Source organism: Ursus americanus, chromosome 4 (genome assembly GCF_024610735.1).
Source record: "Ursus americanus isolate L20-20 chromosome 4, mUrsAme1.1.p, whole genome shotgun sequence".
NCBI lineage: Eukaryota > Metazoa > Chordata > Mammalia > Carnivora > Ursidae > Ursus > Ursus americanus.
The window spans coordinates 34637500-34658319 of record NC_142130.1 but is presented as its reverse complement, the minus strand read 5'-3'; the positions used below and the strand labels follow the sequence as shown (position 1 = coordinate 34658319).

General features: G+C 52.3%; 2 protein-coding genes across 2 annotated transcripts in view; one reads left to right on the top strand and one right to left on the bottom strand.

Moving 5' to 3' along the window:
• Nucleotides 1-10924, bottom strand: part of ADCY5 (adenylate cyclase 5) — a 146124-nt gene extending 135200 nt beyond the window's left edge. Inside the window, exon 1 of the mRNA XM_045812687.2 lies at nucleotides 9071-10924. Coding sequence (XP_045668643.2) covers nucleotides 9071-10222 — 1152 coding nt within the window. The 5' untranslated portion in view covers nucleotides 10223-10924. The remainder of the gene's footprint in view (nucleotides 1-9070) is intronic.
• On the top strand, nucleotides 10484-15201 carry LOC148110235 (uncharacterized). Its single transcript, XM_087861860.1, has 2 exons — nucleotides 10484-10725; nucleotides 10785-15201. Exons 1-2 carry the CDS (start codon nucleotides 10484-10486, stop codon nucleotides 11791-11793), a joined length of 1251 nt encoding a protein of 416 aa, XP_087717986.1. The 3' UTR covers nucleotides 11794-15201.
• Nucleotides 15202-20820: the final 5619 nt, after the last annotated feature.

Below are 20820 nucleotides of genomic sequence, written 5' to 3'. Positions count from 1 at the left end.
CATCCGCTATGTCACTAGCTGTGTGACCTTGAGGAAGTTACTTACCTTCTCTTATTTCATTGTTTGAGGCCTGAAATGGGGATTAAAATGTCTTTCTCATAGGGATGATATTACGATTGAATGAGGTCATGTATGGAGGGGATTAGTTCCATGTTAGGCTCGTAGTAAACATTCAGTATATACTCATGGTTTATAATCAATAATCTTTAAGGACTTCCTCCTTTGGGAGGGTTGAGGTGGGAAGAAAACAAAGAAAATTGGGGGGGAAAGGATGACCTAGAATGGCCCATCATGCACTTCCCTGTGGGCAGCCATGCAATCAGTACCTGAAGTGAAAGTTTTAGAAGGACATTCGATGGACCCCAGACCCACCAAAGGTCATTATACAGAGGCCCAATCTGCTCCAATGTCTAATGACAGCAAAACAAACAAACAAATAAAAAACCTAAAAGAAACTAAACCTAGATTAAAGAGGCATCTTCCTGGTCCCTTCCATCAAAACCCTTTATTTTATAAAAGATTTCACACTCAGATGGGGAATGAGACTTTAAAACAGGCAGCCAGCCAGTGCAGGCTGAGAAACCTTCTTGAGGGAGAAAAGCCACCAAACAAATGCCCCCATCTAGATTACTTTGCTGAGGCCTATCCCAGAGACCCATGCCTGAGAAATTTCCAGGCTACTCCCAGCTCCTAAAGCCATGTATCCTAAAGTGACACTAACACTAAACAAACACTATCTAAAAAAAAAAATTTTTTTTTAAGATTTTTCATCTATTTGACAGAGAGAGTGAGAGAGAGCACAAGGAAGGGGAGCTGCAAAGGGAGAGAAAGAAGCAGACTCCCCACTGAGCAGGGAGCCTGACCCGGGGCTCGATCCCACGACCCTGGGATCATGACCTGAGCCAAAGGCAGACACTTAACTGACTGAGCCACCCAAGTGACCCCCAACAAACACTCTTGACCCCGGTTATGTTCCTTAAAAAACGGATTCTAGGGTCAAATATGTTTGATAAAAGCTTCATGCGATATCCCCCCTTGGCAAATTCTAGTGCGTATTATTATATTTAAAGCTTTAAAGTCCTGCTGTAAAGAATTCTATTTAAGCCAGTATTTCCAAAGCTCATCTGACAAAGAAGCAAATGTGTGTAGGAGAAACGTCTATTAACATTCCTCCAAAGGACACTTAGAGTCTGGGCAAATGGCAGTCCTGGGTACTAGGACCCAGGCTTTGAATCCCTTCCCCCCGCCCAGGGCCTAGCATAGTGCCTGGTATACAGTAGGCACCTAATAAACAGTTGCTGTCTGATTGAATGGGGAGAAGGTTGAAAGAATGACTTAATAATGGTTTTCAGACCTGTGAAGTGATATAGTATCGGCAGTGCCAGGCGACTGCTCTCCGTTTCCAAGAAGGCACACGTTTTAAATTGCAGCAGGAGGGATTCTGGAAGCCCTGCGCAGAGTTTAGGATTGCAATCCACCAAAATAGGCTTCCAAGCCAAGCTGCATCGCTTCCTTCTGTGGAGGTGTTGGTCTAGCACTTCGGCACAGCATAGTCTGTGTGCAGCCGTCCACCCACCCCACCACCCATTCATTCACTCATTCAAACCCTCACTGAGCACCTACTATGTGCGGGGCACTGAGGTCCCTGAGGACCCCTTCCAAAAGCCAACTGGGACTGCAGTGAGCTGTGTGGTAAAGCCCAGGGTCCCCCACGGGGAAGGGAGGGGGACCACCCAAGTATGAGGTCAGGAAGCCTCAAGCCCAGAAGCAACAGCTCATAACCCACTCAGAGCAAGGAAGAGGAGGGAGGATCTCACGCTGACACATGAGGCTGGCCTGAAGAATAAAGCCACTACTGTCTCCCCGTGTTTGTTTGTCTTTCCCCCTTTTCTGGTAACTACATCCCATTGTTCCCAGGCAGCATCCCTGCCCCCACTTCCCGGCCTGTCCCCATACTCAGAGCTCCAATCTCCTCTTGCTTTCCTAAAGCCCTTCTCCTTCAAACCATCTCCTAGTTCCCTATCTCTTGCCCCACTCTAACGTTCTCCCCATTTGGTACATCCGTTTTGGACCTGGGTGTCCTCGGTATTTTTCGTGTCTGCTACCAGACAAAGGAATGAATAAACCAGGACTCAAACCAAGGTCGATCTTTCTGCTGAACACCCCCCAGCACCACCACCAATGGTGAGCCAGATTGCTTTGCCTCAGACCAGAGGCAGATGATGGGAAAGGTGGGGAGGAGAATATGAGTCCAGGTCTGGGGCATCCGTCCCCTCCTGTCTCACCATTACCCGTCGCCTTCCAGAGCCGCATCCTCCCATCAGCACGTACTGGCCAGCCCCACCAGCAAGTCTCATCAGGTCTGCAATGATTTTGCTTCTTTTTTAAAATTTTTTTTTATCTTTTATTTTTAAGTAATCTCTACACCCAACGTGGGGCTTGAACTCAACCCCGAGATCAAGAGTCGCGTGCTCCACTGACTGAGCAGCCAGGCACCCCTGCTTTTGCTTCTTTCAAACACAGCCCGACACCCCAACAGACTTTAGGAGACAGTCACGCGGAGGCCAGGCACTAAGCCACAGACTCCTAGGGTTGAGGGTGACCTGAGCAGTCATCTTGGTCAATGATCCCAAGCCTAAGAGTTGGTCAAGATCACCTGGCGAACTTTGAAAACTAGATCCAAGCTGTCTAACAAAACACATCCAATGCTGGGCCCCAGGCCAGACCTCTGAAAACAGAACCATTTCCTTAGTAACAAGCATGGCTAAGGCCAGCCAGTCTATACTTGAAAACCTCCACTCCCACACTGCCGACCCCGGGAGGCATCTCGTTTAATGGCTGCAGCCCCAAAGGCTAGAAAGGTATCTCCTACCTTGGAGCTGAAATCTGTCTATTGTTTCCACCCATTTGCCCCAGCCTGGCCCTTGGGAGCAACTAAAAATAAATTTAGTCCCTCTTCTAGTGTCTGGCAACAGGGGTTCCAGCAATAATGTCTTGCCCAGCTGTTTTCTTATCCTGCTACAGCCTGCTCTCCTCCCAGCCAAATTTCTCCCAACTTTTCAAATGTCCTCTCAGAAGTCAAGCTTTCCAGTCCCCTTCCCAAGCTGGTCACCTTCCTCTGAATTCCAGAATCAACCACAGTATTTCAAAGAGGGCCTGAATCTTCCCATGAATTGGATGCATCCGTTAACCTACCCAAACAGCCTGCTGGTCTTTTCAAACTGCCAGCCCCCAGTGTAGGCTCACTTTGAGCACACAGTTCATTACCTAGAAACCCTCAGATTTTGTGTGCAACCTTTAAAGAGAGATCTTCCTTGTCCTACATCTGGGCAGTGCCCTGAGAAAAACTGGGAGGAAGGGGTGGGAAGTAGGGCTAACTATCTCCTTGAAGTTTCGGGTCTGGGAGAGAACATTAATGCTGATTCCGCCCTCTGTTAGCTAGCTGCCCCCACCTGATAAGCATGGATGGAGGAAGGGCGGGCTAAAACATAATTTACGTAATGACACCCAAAGGTTTTACGGGCATGAGTTCCTGGAGTAAACTATTTCCAGTCCCAACACAGGCTGCCCTCCCGGAAAGTAATGACCAGGAGGTGGACCCCCACAAGATACATACAGTTAACTGAGGTGCGGGGCGGGCATCACGGACAGGACATCTCCCATAAAGTCACAGGAGTCTCCCATCTGGCCTCGCCCAACACCCACTCCATCTCTGGCTGGGACGGAGGTGGGCGCCCCTTTCATACCTCTTAGGAGAACAAGAGGGCTGGCACAGCAAGGGCCACAGCCCTGCTTCTGCTGCCGGCCGCAACTTCTGACAGATGACCTGTGGCCAGGGCCCATCTACGTGGGAAAGTTTCTGTCCAAGACTTTTACACTGATTTTTATTTTTATTTTTTTTTAAGATTTTATTTATTTATTTGAGAGAGAGAGAGACAGCCAGCGAGAGAGGGAACACAAGCAGGGGGAGTGGGAGAGGAAGAAGCAGGCTCCCAGCAGAGGAGCCTGATGCGGGGCTCGATCCCATAACACCAGGATCACGCCCTGAGCCGAAGGCAGACGCTTAACGACTGAGCCACCCAGGCGCCCCTACACTGATTTTTAAAACTTCTCTGTGACATTGGGCAGATTCCCACAATGGGGCTCAAAACATTGTCTGTGTCGTCTTTAGAGACAAACAGGAGCACACTGTTGTGTGTTCGCAGCACACAGACCTCGCGCTCTTGCTCCAGTCAAAATTTAGACTGAATTATGAACACTGAACATTCCCACAAATACGGAAGCTGGTCATTTTGTTCCTCGGCTGGGCCTCTGCCCTGCCTGAAGTCCTCCCCATAGGAATCGAGGCCCCCCTGGGATCTGGAAGACAAGCCCCTACCCCGAAGCCCTGCTCGACCCCACCCCCAGAGGCTTCTGCTTCCCTCCAAACACCCCTGCCCTATTGCACAGAGAAGGAGGCAACATAATTAAAAACAATTAGCAAAGAGAATTGGCAAAAACAATTAGCCTTGAGGTAAGACAAGCAGACCCTCCTTGGCTCCAAACTCAGAGCCCGCCCCCCAGCCCAAACTGCGGCTGCTAGAGTTGGCTCAGGCCAGACCTCTCCTGTCCAGAAATGTGGGTGACAGGGGAGAGAATTGGTGGCCGGGGATTCCCAGCCACTGAGGTGGAAGTGCGCCCTCCTCCACAGCACCCAGCGAGCAAGGAGGGAGCGGCTGTCGGCGGCACGCACACAGTGCAGCCACAGTGACCCACCACGCAGGCCTCTGGGCCGAGCTCGAGAGCAACGAGGCGGCTCTTCAGTGGGGCTCACTGGGCAGCTGAGTGAGCGGGCAGCAGGAAGAGTCTTCGAAAGGGAAGGATAGGAGCCCTGTATTTCAGGGGAGCTGACCACTCGAGTCTAGCCCCCAGCTTCGTTAGGGAAAGCAGGGGATGTGCATCCAGGGTACCTCCCGAGGAGCCAGAGGTCAAGGTCAGAAGGGCAGTCAAGGCCCAAAATCAGAAAAGCAAAGGGCTACCACCGGAAGCCAGCCACCGGCCAAGAATAACAGGACAGAGCTGCAACGATCTCCTTTGGCAGTCAACACAAAGGCTTCCCCCGGCCCACCTCCATGGCTGGGGTCAGCCCACGCAACATATACACACACACAGACACGTGTGTGTGCACACGGGCAGACACACCCGCACACACACAGCAGTCGTTCGCGCTCTGCACCCCCACCCCCTTCATCCCCAGCCTCCTAGCTACAGACACACGTGCTCACAGTCACAGAACATCACCCACACAGCGCCTGTGCCTCTCTGATCTCTGGGACAATCGGTGACAGTCACAGGTTCAAACAGGCACAAAGGAATAAATGCGGGAAATCACTGAGTTTCTCTGAAAGGGTCATGGGGGAAGAGAGGAAGGAGGTGAAGATGGGCAGGGGAAGAGGATGGGGCATCCCACACCATGAGGGCAGCTGCTCACAGCTCTCCCAAGCTCACAGGGACCTGCACAGGGTCAGAAGCTTCTCAGAAACCACGGTCAGGCAGGCCTGATGCGGCTGCAGGATAATAATGTCCCACATCTGAACAGGACTCTCTACTTTTCAAAGAGCTCGCCCAACCATCATCACCTCCCGGAGTAACACTGGCCAGGGGAGAGGCTCGTCTCCGGGGGCAGACGACCGCCTGCCCCCACAGGGCCCAGAGGTATTTTCTCCAAAATGATCTCTAATAGCCAAGCATATGTAATGGTTGTGTGAGCGTGCTTGTTTGTGTGTGAGTGCGTGCAGAGGCTTCGTGTAGCAGAGTGGGATACAATCAAACAAAAATGAGGTTGCCATGGCAACAGGCTCCGGCATCATTGCAGCCCTATTAACACAAGTGAGGAATGTGTTTGGCAGATGCTCGAGTGTTATTTATGGTATGGGTGTAGCAAAGGGACTTCTAACAGGCAAAGAAGGAGAAAAAAACAACCCCGTGACGCTCCTACTGTACCCCACGGAGGAGACAACGGTGAGACAAGAGCACAGGCGAGGCTGGGCGGCGGCAAGCAGGGAGTAAGAGATGGGGAAGCAGCACAAGCAGGCAGGCAGATGAGAGGAGAGGAAAGGTGGGCAGAATGCAACAGGGCACCGGAAGGGGGGGCGGAGGAGAAAGGAAGTGAGAGAGAAAGCAAAAGGGGAGGGGGATGGATACTGGGGGAAGAGCTAGAGCAAAACATATAGGAAGGGAAGAAACACCATCCCCCAAAGAGGGCTGCCTCTTGGTTATCTTTTGAGTAAAAACCCTCAGGAGGCACTGGTTGAGAAACCAAGTATTTCTCCTCTTAATTGGAGCAAAGGACAGAGCCCCAAATATAAAGAGGGGATGGGGAAGAAGAAACTACCCAGGTCGGATAATGATGATGAGGATGTGGACTGTGGGAGCAAGGGGGCCAGCCCTGCAGGAGCAGAAGTGAAGAACACAGTTTACCCAGGGCCTATCATGTACCCAAGGCACCGTGGGGGGAGGGGGATTTCTAAAGCTCCAACAGTAGAAACCATGCACTGCTCCCCCACTTCCCTGGACATGTGTCTTTATCAAAGAAAAGAACAGGGCATCTGATGCAAGCCATCTCAAACACCGGCTGCTCTGAGTATCTGAGGCAGAGGCTAATGCTGGACTGTCCCACAGATAGTTCTCTACCATCCATCAGGGTTTGGTCAAGAAACATAAATTTTCTATCAGGCATAATCAAATACAAGTCCCCCAAAATACAGTTTTCTCTGAAGCCAAATAGAATGTTTGCATTCCCTTGTGCTGGACCATTCCTAACAAGCTCTGCTGTCCTCAACGGAACAGAGCGTGAGAAGTTAAGTGTAAATCCACCCAAAAGCCTACAGCCAAGTCTAAAGACCACAATGGGTAAAAGCAGCATGAGTGGGAAGTGGTGAAGGTGGGGGAGAGAAGGGAGGCAGATATGCCAGAGAAAGAAGGGGAGTCCGTCAGACAGTCCCTCTGCTGTGGCCAGGACATTGTCAGGCTACGATGGGGTTGGAGCACCCCAGGACCAGAACTCCTTTCTTGGGATCTGACTCCAGTCTGTTGAAACCACACATCTAGGATGGCCTGGGGCTGGTTCAGAAAAAATACCCTGAATGATCCTGGAAATCTCCGCTTCTGCATGTGGATGACATGTCCTTCCCTCTGCAGACAAGTTACAAGCATTCAAGCAACTTGCCTCCCACCCAAGCCAGGAACAATGCCCAAAGAAAGATACGATATCCATGCGATAGCCTCGGTCCTCAGGTCAGAAGGAGCCGGAGCCTCTATAAGCACTAACAATAGCAGTTAACTTTTTCTTATGCCAGCACCTCTCAATAGGTTCTTCTCTCAAGTTCAAAGCTGATCTCTAAAGATTTTTCTTTCCTTCTGATCCCAGATCAGAAAAACTTTAAGCTTCAACAGCCCCACCTACTCCACTCACTGGAACACAACCAAATTGGCAAGCAGTTATTAAATCCCTACTAAGTACCCTAAAATGTGCTAGACAAGGGAGAGAGGGTGGAGAAGAAAAAACATACACGACAGGAATCCTGCATCCAAGGAGCTTACATTGGATGGGGAGCAAAACCAATGGGCACTGGAAAATAAGTAAGTGCTCCACTCTGTGGCTCTGACTCTATTGTGAACCATGCAGAAGAGGGAGAGGCCAGTGTGGCTGGAATGGAAGGAGGGGCTCCTGGGAGGAGGTGAGGCTTGGCACAGAGGTTGGAACTGGAAAGAGCATACACCATTCTCTCATTCTCGAGAAAAGAACCCGGGGCCCAGAGAGGCTGCAGATCCTCTTCTTCCCAGTCACAGAGTACTTTGGGAGTGCAGCTAGATTCCAGCTCCCTGAAGCCCATACTGATGCTATTCCCTGTGGGGAGAAGGGTACCACACCCAGGAAGCTGGGGGCACAGGAAAACCCCTCAAGGAAGATGCAGTACTCAACAGGATCAAAGTCTGAGAAAGGCATCAGAAGTGGGGAGAAGGAGGATGGCAATGCCAATGGAATATGATTAGAGGTTCTATCAGAGGACGCAGGCACCCGGAAAGAGGTGTGGGCTTCAGTGGGGTCCATAGTCGAGAGACTAGCCTGGATCACGGGCTCCCTTGATTCTTACAGCTGAGCTGCATGAAATCAAGTAGGCTCAGCACGGGTCAATGGATGAGGCCCACGGAGCTCCAGACAAGGCCACTGTTAAACGAAGCAGGTGAGCATGTCCGAGGGGCTGGTCTCATCTCAGATCAGAAGAGCAAGCACACCTCTCTCCCAGAAGCCCTCAGTGGAGTCACCGGTTAATCAGGCAGGGGTTTTATTTCCTCCAGAGCCCACTGTTCTGAGTGCATGGAAGCAGTCTCAGCAGGAACAAAAAGACCCCACCACAAGCAATAGCCAGGAACACCCAAGGAAAGGGGTCACGCCACCCAGCACTAGCTTTCTGCTCAGGCCAGGAGGGGAACTACCACACACCTCTCAGAGGCTCCTTCCTACCTTTGCTGAAGGCAGCTTTTTGGCTTAGGGCACTTCGGTAAACAAAACAAACTTGTCCGTCCTCCCTCAAGTTCAGGGATATCTCCAGCTCCCCAAATCCCCAGCCTCAGACAACTGGCAGGGTTATCATTTCTCCTCCTTGAGACTGAGCAAGGGGTGCCCAGGGGCTCCCCTCCCCAACCCTCTATCCAGGAATCCTTAACAATGGAGGAGGGAGAGGCTGCTACAGGGTCCAGCCACTTCTGTGAGATGCCTTTTATTTACGGGGCAGGGGAGGGAAGAGGGACCTCTCCATAGAATTTTCTCCTCCAACTCTCCTTCCTCACTCATATCCCCACAATAGTGGCTACGTGTCTTCTCCGAGGCAAGGGCATCTTCTCATAAAGGAGCACGCTGGGGCTCAGAGGGGGTTAAGAGGCTCTGAAGACACCACATACTGGCACAGCCAAGTCTCTCCGGCTCTTTCACCACTTGAGAAAGGGTGATGGGTTGCTTCTCTTTGGAGTCAGGCCAAGGCCTGCCCACCCCACAAACTACAGTCCCTGCGGCCAGGTGGGCTCCTACCTGCTTGAGCAGGAACTGGTCCTGGGCGTTGGTGCGCAGGGCGATGGCCAGGTGGAGTGCAGAAAGGAGCACTCCACTGAGTACCGCGGCCCGCATGCGCACAGGCAGCAACGTGTAGATGGTGTAGATGAAGAACACGGTCCACCAGATGCCCTCGGAGGCGCTGCGCGGCTGGGGCAGCAGCAGGCCCACCACCTGGACGGCCAGCACCACGGCGATGAGCGCGTAGCAGGCCAGGCCCATGTGGTCCTGGTGGAAGGCGGCGCGGTTGCAGAGCACAGCCATGACGAGGATGACACCTACCGCAGCCGCCAGCACTGCCAGGTAGGGCAGCTGGAGCGGGGGCCGCGCCGCGTGGAAGGCCAACATGACGAGGCACACGAGCACCAGCACGGCCATGAGCATAGTGAGGCTGCTCTGGTTCAGACGGAAGAAGTAGCGCTGGTACAGCCGCTCCAGCTTGTCCGACGGGAACTTCTTGGAACGGAATATCTGCAGCAGCGCCAGGCAGCAGGCACCCAGCGACAGCACTGCGCCGGGCCCCGCGCCTGATTCTGCCGAGCTGCCGCCATCCCCGGACCCTTCGTCGCCGTCGACGGCGCCGGCCTCCAGCTCGTCCACCGCGCGGCCCTTGCCCCGCCGCTCCTCCAGGCCCAGCTCCACCGACCGAGGGCGCACCTCCGTCCCGCCGGCCGCGGCCGCCGCCGCCGCCGAGCCGCCACCGCCGCCCGCAGGGGGCGCCCGGGTGCTACCCCCGCCGGCCGCGCCCCGCCGCTGCCGGCGGCTGCCGCGACCGCAGTCGTCGCCGCCGCGCTCCTGCCAAGCCGACTTGGAGCGGAAGCTGAAGCCGAAGCCCCCGGCCAGGGGGTCGTCGCCACTCAGCGGAGGATCGTCGTCGTCGTCGCCGCGCCAGCGGTTGGCCAGGCGCTGCTGCTGCTGCTGCTGCTGCTGCTGCCGCTGCTGCGGGGTCACCGCCCCCCCGGGTTTCTTGGTGCAGCCACGGGTCGAACCCCCAGGGGCGTGGGGGTAGCCATTGGCGCGGGAATCTGCCTCCCCCCACGCCGAGCGGTGTTCCGGGCCTCCCCGGGACGCCGGCGCCGCTGCTGTCTGCGCCGCGTAGCCCGGGGGGCTCACGCTTTTGGAGCCGGACATCCCCCCCTCGGTCTCGTCGTCTTCTTCCTCCAACCCCCGGGGCCGGGCCGGGGGTCTCCAAGGGGACGGCGGACGGCCGAGCAGGGGGACCAGGCTGGGGTCACACGTCGGGGGCGGCCCGGGGCCCTGCGCAGCAGCGGGGCATCTTGGCACCCCCGTCCTGAGCGGAGAAGCAGGGCAGCAGGAGGGCAAGCGGGGAGGCAGGCACAGCCCCGAGGTGAGAAGTGGCTGAGAATCCGCGTCTGGAGTCCCAGGTCCGAGATGGAGTTGGCTCCCGGCTGGGGTAGCTGGGACTGCTCGAGCCGCTGCGCCGCGCGCAGAGGGACGTCCGGACTCCTGGTTCGCGTCGAGCTCGACGAGGACCGGAGTTGCGGACGAGGCGGGACGGAGAGGTGTCCTTGCGGGCGGCGCCTCCCCGGGGCTGGCAATGCCGGGGCGCGGCGCTCGCGGATTCTGCCTAAGCGGGGCCCAGCGGCACACGCGGCGAGGCGGCGGCTAGGGCGGCGAGGCGGGGGTCCCGGCGTGGAGACTGAGCGGGTACCCTTTCCTCGCGGCGGACTAGGAGCGACTGGGAGGTGCGGGCGCCAGGCAGCATTATTTTCTTACGAGGGGTGGGGAGGTGGGATGGGGGGTGGAGAGGACGGGGGAGGGGGCGGCGGGCGGAGCAACAGCTCCGGGGCCCTGGGGGGTGGGTCCTGGAGCCTAGGGGGGCCGTCGCCCGCATCCCCCACCTCCCGCAGCGAGAGTGGGAGCGAGGCCCCCGCGAAAGCCGAGCCAAGCTTTCAGCGCGTCCGCGCAGGGGGCGGGGGCGAGGACCGGCTCCTGCGGCGCGGCCCTTCCCCTCTCGCCAACCCCTTCCCTCCAAACCAAGCGGGGCTGGCCCGGACCCGCTGGCCCAGGAGGGCTGCCGCGCCGACTCCGTAAGCCCCAGGCTCCTCGCCGCCGGCTGCGGGCCCACCGCGGCCGGGCGCAGAAGGACTAGGCGGAGGGCGGAATCCGGCGCAGCGCCGCCGCCGTTGTGCCCCAAAGCAGGCGGGCTTCTCCCGGGAAGTGCTGCATCCAGAGATCGAGGGCCAGAGCTCAGATGCAGCCGGCCGAGAGGGGTCCGCCCAAGAGCTGCTGTGGCCCGGGGGCTCTCCGGGGAGGCCCGCGGGAGCCGGGCTCAGGGCGCGCCATGCACGCCTCGGGCCCTGCGCCGCTCCGGCCGCTCGCGCCGCTCCTCCCTTCTCGCCCGCTTGCAGCCGCCGCCGCCGGAGAGCCCTCCGCATCCCCTCCTCCCGCCGCCCCCCCGCCCCCCGCGCCGCTCCGGCCTCGGCTCAGAGCCGCGAGCTGCAGCCTCCGCCCCCGGCCGGGCAGCTGCCCCCGCCTCTGCGCCCCGCAGGCATCCTCAGGCCAGGCCCCTCGAGGCGCCCGGGGCCGCGAGGTCCCCAGTTCCCCTTCCTCACCTAAATTTCTCGCCGCGCCCCCTCCCTCCCAGGCGCCTGGAGCCTCGTCCAGCCGGCGGTCCCTTCACCGGACCTGGGTGGCGCGCGCTCCTCCCCCGCCCCCTGCTTGGGTTCTTGCACCCCTAGTCCCAGCTCCCCTCTTTTGTATCCCCCTTTAATCCCCCTCCCCCCATACAACCCAACTTCAGCCCCCGCGCTGCGCCCCCCTTCCCTGGCCCGGCTCGATTGGCCGCTTCCTGAGCTGTCAGACTTGAGTCCCGCGCTCTTATTGGGCGATTCTCTGGCCCGGCGGCCGTGCCAAAGGAGGGCGCACTGGGCTGGGGGCGCCCGGGCAGCGACTGCCACTGGGAGCGGGAGACCGGAGTCCCCGGAGGGGCCAAGAGCCAGACCCGGAAATGGACGGGGGAGAAGGAGAAATTGAGGATCTCTGAGACGCAGGGAGGCAGTGAGGGAAAGATGGAGATGCAGTGGGTGAGGCTGATGCAGCCAGGGCGGGGCGGGCAGGAGCGCTTTGGTGGGTAGCTACCGAGGGAGCCCTGCAGACAGCGCTAGGAACACCTGGCGTTTGTGAAGAGCTTTTGCCTGCTCACACTTTTCCTTCCTTCCTTCCTTCCTTCCTTCCTTCCTTCCTTCCTTCCTTCCTTCCTTCCTGCTTTCCTGCCTTCCTGCCTTCCTGCCTGCCTTCCTTCCCTCTCTCTCTCTCTTTCTTTTTTTCTTTCGTTTTTTTTAAAATCTCATTTGGCTTCCTTCAATAGCCCTGGGGTGTGACAGAGAGTAAACAGGGCGCATGTGACTATTCCCAATTTATAAATCCGAAACCGAGACTTCGAGAGAGTGATTAGCTTGCCATGATCACACAAGTTCCCTAACTTGCAACCGAAAGATCTTTCGTCAGCACCAAACTGCCTCCTGTACACCTAGCAAGCTGTTAACCCAGAGCAAAGTGGGGTGCCCCCCGCTGGACCTGGACTGACCAGATACTGTGGCGCGCACCAGCCACAGAGTCAGGAGCTGAGAAAAGGAATTAACTGCCGATTAGGGGGACCTGGATCTGTGGAATGATGTACCTACCTACACAATGCTCCTTGCCCCTAAACTGTCCTATTGGATGGTCTGGCAGTCTAAACAGTGGAAGCTGTGGGGGACCACACCTCTTCTGGAGAGAGAGAGAAACGACCTTCACTTTACTCTTCTTCCTCCAGCTCTCTCTGCAGAGCGTCTGACCAGGAGCCTGCAGCCTGAGTGAGCTTCTCTCCCTCTCTCTGTTGATCCTCTCTTTGCAGATTGCAAGATAAGCCTTCCCAGAGTTACACATTGGGAGGACAAAGCTGAGAGATCTGAATAAGATAACCCTTGAGTAATCCAGTCTTCGAACAATCAATCCATGATTAGCCAAGTCAAAAAAACACCATGAACTTAGTCCGCAAACATTCATAGAGTACCCGTTATGTGCAAAGCCCTGTGCAAGGTGCTATGGGGATAAAGAGATGAGCCACCTTTGGCTACCATCAGGGAAGGAGAGTAGCTAGCCACCCACTGCAGTTAAGAGCCACGATTCCGTCATTGTGAGAGTTCAGAGACGAGGCATTACTTCCCCATTGTGAAGGCCAAATAAAGACTCTGGAGGTTGAATCTGGGGCTAGCAGAGAAGGATGAGTAGAAGAAAGGAGGAGTGGACTGATATTTACTATTTAGTAAGCAACTACTACATAACTTGTCATATAAACATTTTGAGGAAGACATTATTCTTCCCACTGTAAAGATGAGAAAACTGAGACTTAGAGAATCAAGGTCTGTAGTTTGTAGCGGAATGGAACCTAAGTTCAGCCTGTTCCTCGTACTCTACCACATAGCCTGTAGCATACATGCTATGAGAGGGACCCCCAGATAGGCAGGCAGCTGCATGGACAGACCCAGATGGCCAGAGGTATCAACGTGATTGGGTTCCATCCTTGAGCTTCTTACTTCCTGAAGCTCTCTCTAGTTCATTCCTTTTCATTTTATTCAAATGTTTAAAATAACCATCATCTTGGGGCACCTAGGTGGCTCAGTTGATTAAGTGTCTGCCTTTGGCTCTGGTCATGATTCTGGAATCCTGGGATCGAGCTCCTCATCCGGCTCCCTGCTCAGCAGGGAGTCTGCTTCTCCCTCTCCCTCTGCCCCTCTCACTTTCTCTCAAATAAATAAATAAATAATCTTTTAAAAAATAAAATAACCATCCTCTTACCAAAAAAAAAAAGCCATTTATGATTAAATGTAGAAAAACTAACAAAAAAAGACAAAAGCAAACGCATTCATAATCATACCACCTAGAAAGAACCACTAATTTCTTAATTTTCTTCTGAACAAAAAATAGGGTTTTTACTGTACTAATAGTTTTACAGTCTGTATTTTTCTACTTAGCTAAATATTGTGTTTTTCATGTCAGTAAGCATTCATCTGCAATATTCATTTTATTGTCCAAACAGAATTCCATTGCATGAATATGGCATAATTTATTTAACCAATCCCCTACTGTTGGACATCTTTCACTGTCATAGCAGTTTATAAAAAGTTTCCACTCTTTTACTGTTATAAACAATGAGCATTTTTGCAGATAAATCTTCACACACATCTTTATATCCTTAGAAGAAATTCCTACAAGGAGAATTGCTGGGTCAGAGGATAAGCATTTTTTTTCCTTAAGGTATTTCTGAAATTTCTATCTGCAGCCCCTGCCTCCCTTCCCAGTTCCACGCTTAACCCGGTCCACTGGAGAGCTTCCCATGGATGCACCTTGGTACCCACCAGGGACAGATTCAGTTTGTCTAAAAGTAGGTTTAGGTTGTCTGCCAAGAAACCTGCTCCTCCCTGTTTTCTCACCACTTGTGGAATCGCCATCCCCCAATCTCCCTGATCTTTGAGTGCTGAACCCTCCTCCCCTCCCATCCCTGTCCCAGTGTCCTGCTGCCGCACCCTCAACTTCTCAAATCTGTCTTCCTTCCACATTCTCTAGCTACTGCCTCCCCGCACATCCTCCCTGTTCCTTGCCTGGACAGTCTCCAGCTCTCTCCTTCCTCCATCCTTCTTGCCCTCAATCTGTCCCCCACTTTGATCCTGCAGGTCACAGCCCCTAACTGAAAACTGTCCACACAACCGCCTCTTCCCGCCGGCCTTTCACTGTCCACCGCTTCCCCATGTCACCCAAGCCCCGGAGTAGCCCCTTAAGCCTTTGTAGAGAGCACCTCTCCTACTCTGCACAAATCACATTTGTGGCAGCTTTGTGAAACCCGCTCTGCTGCCTCACCCAGGCTGTGAGGCTCTCCCTCCTCCTCAGCTCCCAGCACACCTTGCTTTGATCTCTATTATAGCGCTTGTCACATTGTATTTTCTTAACTTGTTTTCAGAACTGTCTCCACAGTCAGCTGAACTCCTTGAGGGCAGAGTTGGTATCTTCCTCACTCTTATGCCCTGTGCTTGGCCTGGTGCCTGGCACATAGGAGGCGCCCCATAACTGTTTGTTGATAAACAAATGCTACATCTGAAAATAGTGAGCAGAATGGAGTCGGGGTGGGGGGGGGGCGGGGGCATTGCAACTGGCAACCGTAGATGAAGATGGAGAGGTAGGTCGGACTCTCGAACACAGTGTAGAGGGAGGGTGGGCTTCCGTTGGAAAAGCCCCTGAATTTGGGGACAGGAGTGTTCTGGCCCATTATGTCTTGGGAGGTAAACTCTGGCAATGATGTAACTAGACTGAGAAAACAAGATCCAAGAGTTATGGGGACCGGTAAGGAAGCTGTTGCAGAGTGCAGGTAGACTGAGCCCAAAAGTGGTGCGATGAGAATGACACCACTGGCGGGCAGACATCTGTGGAAGGCTGAAACCCAGGGGTCAACACCTGGGAAGAGGAGGAGTCCTCACCGTCAGAAGAAAACTAGGAAAGGAACAAGGAACGAAAGGCAGAAGTTTTGAAAACCAACTCCAAGTTGTGCCCCTGACTATTGTCATCAGATAGGGGCTGACCCAATGCCATGTCAGGACTCTTTCTGGAATGGGCACTTGGTTTGCAGAAGTGAAGTGACCATGCACCCCAGGGCACTGCAGGTCCTTTGGGAAATCTACTGACACCTCCTCCCTCCAGTCACCTTCCCTCTTGTGCCGCAGTTACACTTTAAGATTTCATTCTTCACTCTCCTGGGTTTCTTTTTGGAAGAATATTTCTACTTTGGAAATTAGAATATTAATATTTTAGAATATTTAGAAATATTTGTAGAAGTGGGTATCAGTGCTACCCCCCTACCTAAAAACACCTTCCCTGACACTGCTTAAAATTCTACCATTAGATAGTCATGTTTTGGGATAACAACCATTCTCTAAACATGAATGCAGCAAACCTAGAGACAGAAAGTAGATGAGTGGTTTACCTGGGCCTGGGGATGGGGAGGATGGGGAGGGATAGCTCATGGGCACACGATTTCTGTAGGGGGTTTATGAAGATCTTCTGAAGCTTGGTTATGGTAATGATTGCGCAACTCAAGAAATACACGAAAAACCATGGACTTGCACAGTTTAACTCACCAGGTGAACTTTATGGTATGTAAATTATATCTCAATAAAGTAGTTCGAAAAAATGAACGCAGATACCCCTTGGGGACTGAAGGATTCATGCCAGGGCTGTTAGTTGTTATCAAGTCAGCGCAAACAAGTTTAATCAGCAGGCTTCCCCAACTAATGCCCAGCCAAGGCTGGGGCGCTAAGAGAATGGATGCTTGCTGTTTAGGAACAGGGATAAGTGAGGGAGAGGAAGGAGTGAATGCCCAGGACCACTAAGCATTTCCCAAGACAAATGGAACCAGAAGAGGACACAGGTACCTGGGAGCGGGAAGGAAGAGGGCAGAAATAAAATTAGGATTTCAGAGTCAAGAAAGAACTTTGCCCTCCCCTGTAATGAATCCTTCACATGGAATTAAGGAACTCTAAGACCTCTAGGGCTCTCTCTAGGGTGAAAGAATCTTAAAGATCACCCCATTCCCAAAAATGTGTCACTCTCCCCTGGACATTTGCATTTTGAAAGGAAGCCCCACCCTTCAAACTATGATTTACCTTTCCCACAGAGCTAACTCATTGTTACCCCAAATCAGAGAGTCGCTGAAAGGATGGAGAACGGAGTGTCCTGAGGGTAGGTCATGCTTGGAGGCTTGGGGCCCAGTGTCTTAGCCACTGGGCATGCGTGGCTGAGGCCCCTGCCATCCCTGGGAGCCATTCTCCACTCTAGCCCACACCCCCACCAGGAGTTAGGGAGAACCAGGGATATCAGCCCTCTCACTCTTGATCTGTGGCTTCCTTGCCTTGGAAATCAAGGATAGTAAGAAGTTTGGAATTGGCCATAGGGGCCGGACCGTAGATTGTTCCAGACTTACACTCTTCCAAACCTCTGGGCCTCAGGGAACAGGAAATATTCAAAGAGCTCAGATTGTAGCTGAGGTGGAAATGGCTGATAATAGCTCGATCTGCCACTCTCCCAGGTGTTGACATTTGCATTTTAATGGAGGCGGTTAATGCCTTCAGCTGAAGGAGTGACTAATACGCTCTTTCAATTGCTACTGGAGGTAAGTGAGAGACCCTTTGCTGCGGGGGGGGGGGGGGGGCGGGCGGGGGCGGGGGAGCTTTTAATACCCTCCAGTCAATTCCTGATCACACCTGATCTGCAGCTGCCAACCCCTCGGACTCTAACTCCCATGGTCCATGCTTTATCTTGGTTCCTGTTCTTGATTTGCTTTCTTTCTTGCACTTTATCCTAAAAGTCTGGAAACAGGGGTGCCTGCTTAGCCGTTAAGCATCTGCCATCGGCTCAGGTCATGATCCCAGGGACCTGGGATCGAGCCCGCATTATTGGGCTCCCTGCTTGGCGGGAAGCCTGCTTCTCCCTCTCACACTCCCCTTACTTGTGTTCCCTCTCTTGCAGTCTCTGTCAAATAAGTAAATAAAAATCTTAAAAAAAAAAAAAAAGTCTGGAAACATCCCCATGAGTCATTTATTCTTTCAACACACATAAACTGATTACCCGTTTCAAGCAGAAAACCATGTTGGGCACAGTTGAGTTGGGGGTGGGGTGGAGCTCAAGAAGTGCGCCAGCAAGATGGCACCCTCAAGAAGTCAGAGGTGAGGGAATCACGGGAGGGCTGCTCAGCAGTGCCACGTCAGCAGAGAGGATGTCCTGCAGCTTATGCTGGATGCTTCTTGAGCACTAAACAAGAGGCTGTGAACTAAGAGGAGAAAAATATTGCTATAGGCTGGGGGAGCAAGAAAGGCTTTTGGGAGGAGTGAGAAGACCCTTAAGTATACATAAAAATTGGGTATACAAAGACTGGATGGAGTTTCCAGGACTCAAAACATTCCTCTAGTCACAAAAGACCACCTATTGTATGATCCTATTTATATGAAATGTCCCAAAGAGGCAAAGCTATGGAGACTAGAGAGTAGATTCAGTGGTTGCCAGGAGCTGGGGGCAGGAGGACGGGTGGGCACAACTGCTGATGAGTACAACGGGATGGGGAAAACTGTCTTAACATTGTGGCGATGGTTCCCCAACTCTGTGAAGATACTAAAAACCATTGAATTATGCTCTTTAAATGGATGAACTTTATAGAATGCAAATTATATCTCAATAAAGCAGTTTAAAAATGGGGAGGTCCAGAAAGACGTTTCCTTCAGTAATCCTGCTTCACAGTTATAGAAAGAATATCCTAATTTTAAATTCTTACTTTCTTCCTGTATGAAGGTCCTTTTTTTCTTTTGCAAGCACATTTTTAAGGTAAAAAAATTTCAAGGACCCCAATTTTATTTAAGAAAATGCATAATGGTAAAAGGCTATTTGAATTTAGCAATTGATTTAAGCAAATTAATACTTTATTTATCCCAATAGCATCTACACGTTAGAAAAATAGTTCTGTATCTGTATGGGGAAGCATGTTTATTATGGCTACAGACAGGGCTTAGGGGCTCTCTTTCAAGATTTCCTCAGTCCTTCAAGGTCCTCAGACCACAGGTTTAGAATTCTGGTCCATGCTCTACCAAGGTGTTTTTGGTTCAGCTTCTCTGTCAGGTGAATGTTAATGGATGGAGACCCATTAGCAAAAAAATGTGACACAATCTTCACCCACTGATGTTTCTGCCTCTTCAAGTGCTCAGCCAAAATGGCGCCCTTTCTTCTCCCAAACCAATGGGGTTTGCTGAGAACAGATCCAGCAAAGAAGACAGCCAGAGCCATGCTGGTTGGCAGACACTTGTCTCTAGCAAATGTAATTAAAGGCAGCAGCAAGTAAGTGCCTATTAATTTTTCATTAGAAAAGTCAAAGGCTACCTTCTTGGAAGGCTGCATCACTGAACTTCAGCCTTGGTAGTTAAAGCCAGGCTTTCCCCCACTGTGTATACAGCCTCTTCTATGAGTACACACACACACACACACACACACACACACACACACGCACACACACGCACAAAGTGAGTCCACCACCTCTTTATTGAGTATAAGAGAGAAAGCATCAGAGGCAAGCACTCCTATACTCTATAGAGGTCATTTTGTCCCATCTTGACTTAAATTACGCCACTGGCTATCTGTACATGTAATTGACCATGTATACGAACCTTATACAAATAATGATATCTCCCCAAACTGTGTTTACATACCACTTTTATAGTTTGAACCTTTTTTTTAGATGCCCTTGGGGAGAGTACTATTCAAAGCTCTCTATGGCAAATTCTTTTGTAAAGAAAGTATGCTGCTTACTCCTCAATGCTTTTGTTTTGTAAGCCAGGGGCAATGTTGCAAGATAAGAAGAGGGGAGCTGGCAGTTGAGGGGAACCCCCCATCTGGCCCTAACAGCTGTCTCCCTATTGGTCGGCAGGGCCAATTCACAGCTAGGGAAGAGCTCTAAGCTTGGAGTCAGAAGACCCAGAGGTTGCACACCAGCTTGACGAATTTCTAGCTGTATTATGGCTCACTTCACCTCTGCAGTCCCCAGCCAGCAAGAGTACCAATGCTCTCCTACCCCCCTTGACCACTTGTTATGAGGATCAGGAAAATGATGAGAAATTCCTTCTCAAATTATTCACCCTTATGTAAAATTGGAGTCGTTCTTAATTATAGCCAATTAATAAATTGGTTCTTAAGAAACCCCGATGTTCATTTAAGAGGTAAGCATGGACTGAGGCACATCCCCGGTCTCAGGCTCTTGCATACATTGATAGGTGACTGTATAAATATTTTTATGTCTGTGCTGCTTGTGTACCAGGCCTCTAGTGGTCTGGGAGATCTGCTCTTTCATCTCTGCTGTGTTCAAAGCAGGGCCCCCAGGGCTATGCAGATGAGGTCTCTGTTCTCAAACACATTCCCTCTTTCAGGATTCTGACAGACTGCAGCCTGTCTGCCTGGGAGACTGGAGAGCTGGGCCCTCTTGCAGGCGTGGGTGGTGATCACAGTGGTGCTGAGTGCTTTTTCTCCTCAGCGGCTACTCTGTTTGGCCTTGGAGTGGTCTCGTCCAGTCTCGGTGTCACCGATTTTGGGTCTGTGATTGGGGACGGCACAGCAAGCCAGGCTGTCTTAGAAATCTTGCTGGGGCTGGCTGACCTTCCCCAAGCTGGGATAATCTCTCTCCCTGGCAACAGGCAGAGGCACCAAAGGACAGTGACAGATTGTGAAATCCTGGGCTGGGCTTTCTAGAATTACTTAAAGAGAGAAAACAGTAACAATACCTTGCATTTGTATAGTGCTTTTAAAAAGACTGAAAGCAGTCTTTAAAAACTATTCAAGGAGAAGGCGGCTTTGGAATTGTCTGGTAAAGAATGAACCAGGTGGGTAAGAAATGTCTTGTCTTATTCTTATCTACTCAATCACATTGCAAGTGTTAGAAGAAATCTCCCCCACCAACACACACAGATGGGGGTGTAGAGGAAGGACAGGTGGTGGGACTTGATCAATATCACACAGGATTTGGGGCAGAACTTGACCTAACCTTCTGGACTTTTTTTGTTAACCCAAAGTAGGCAGAGAGGATGAAGTTGAATGACTTAACAGTTTGCTTTGTTTGGCGTGTGGACAGCTCTTGCTGAGTCAGATTTGTGACTTGGTCCTCTGGGGGCATAACAGGAATATGCCCCTAGTTATTGGTCGGA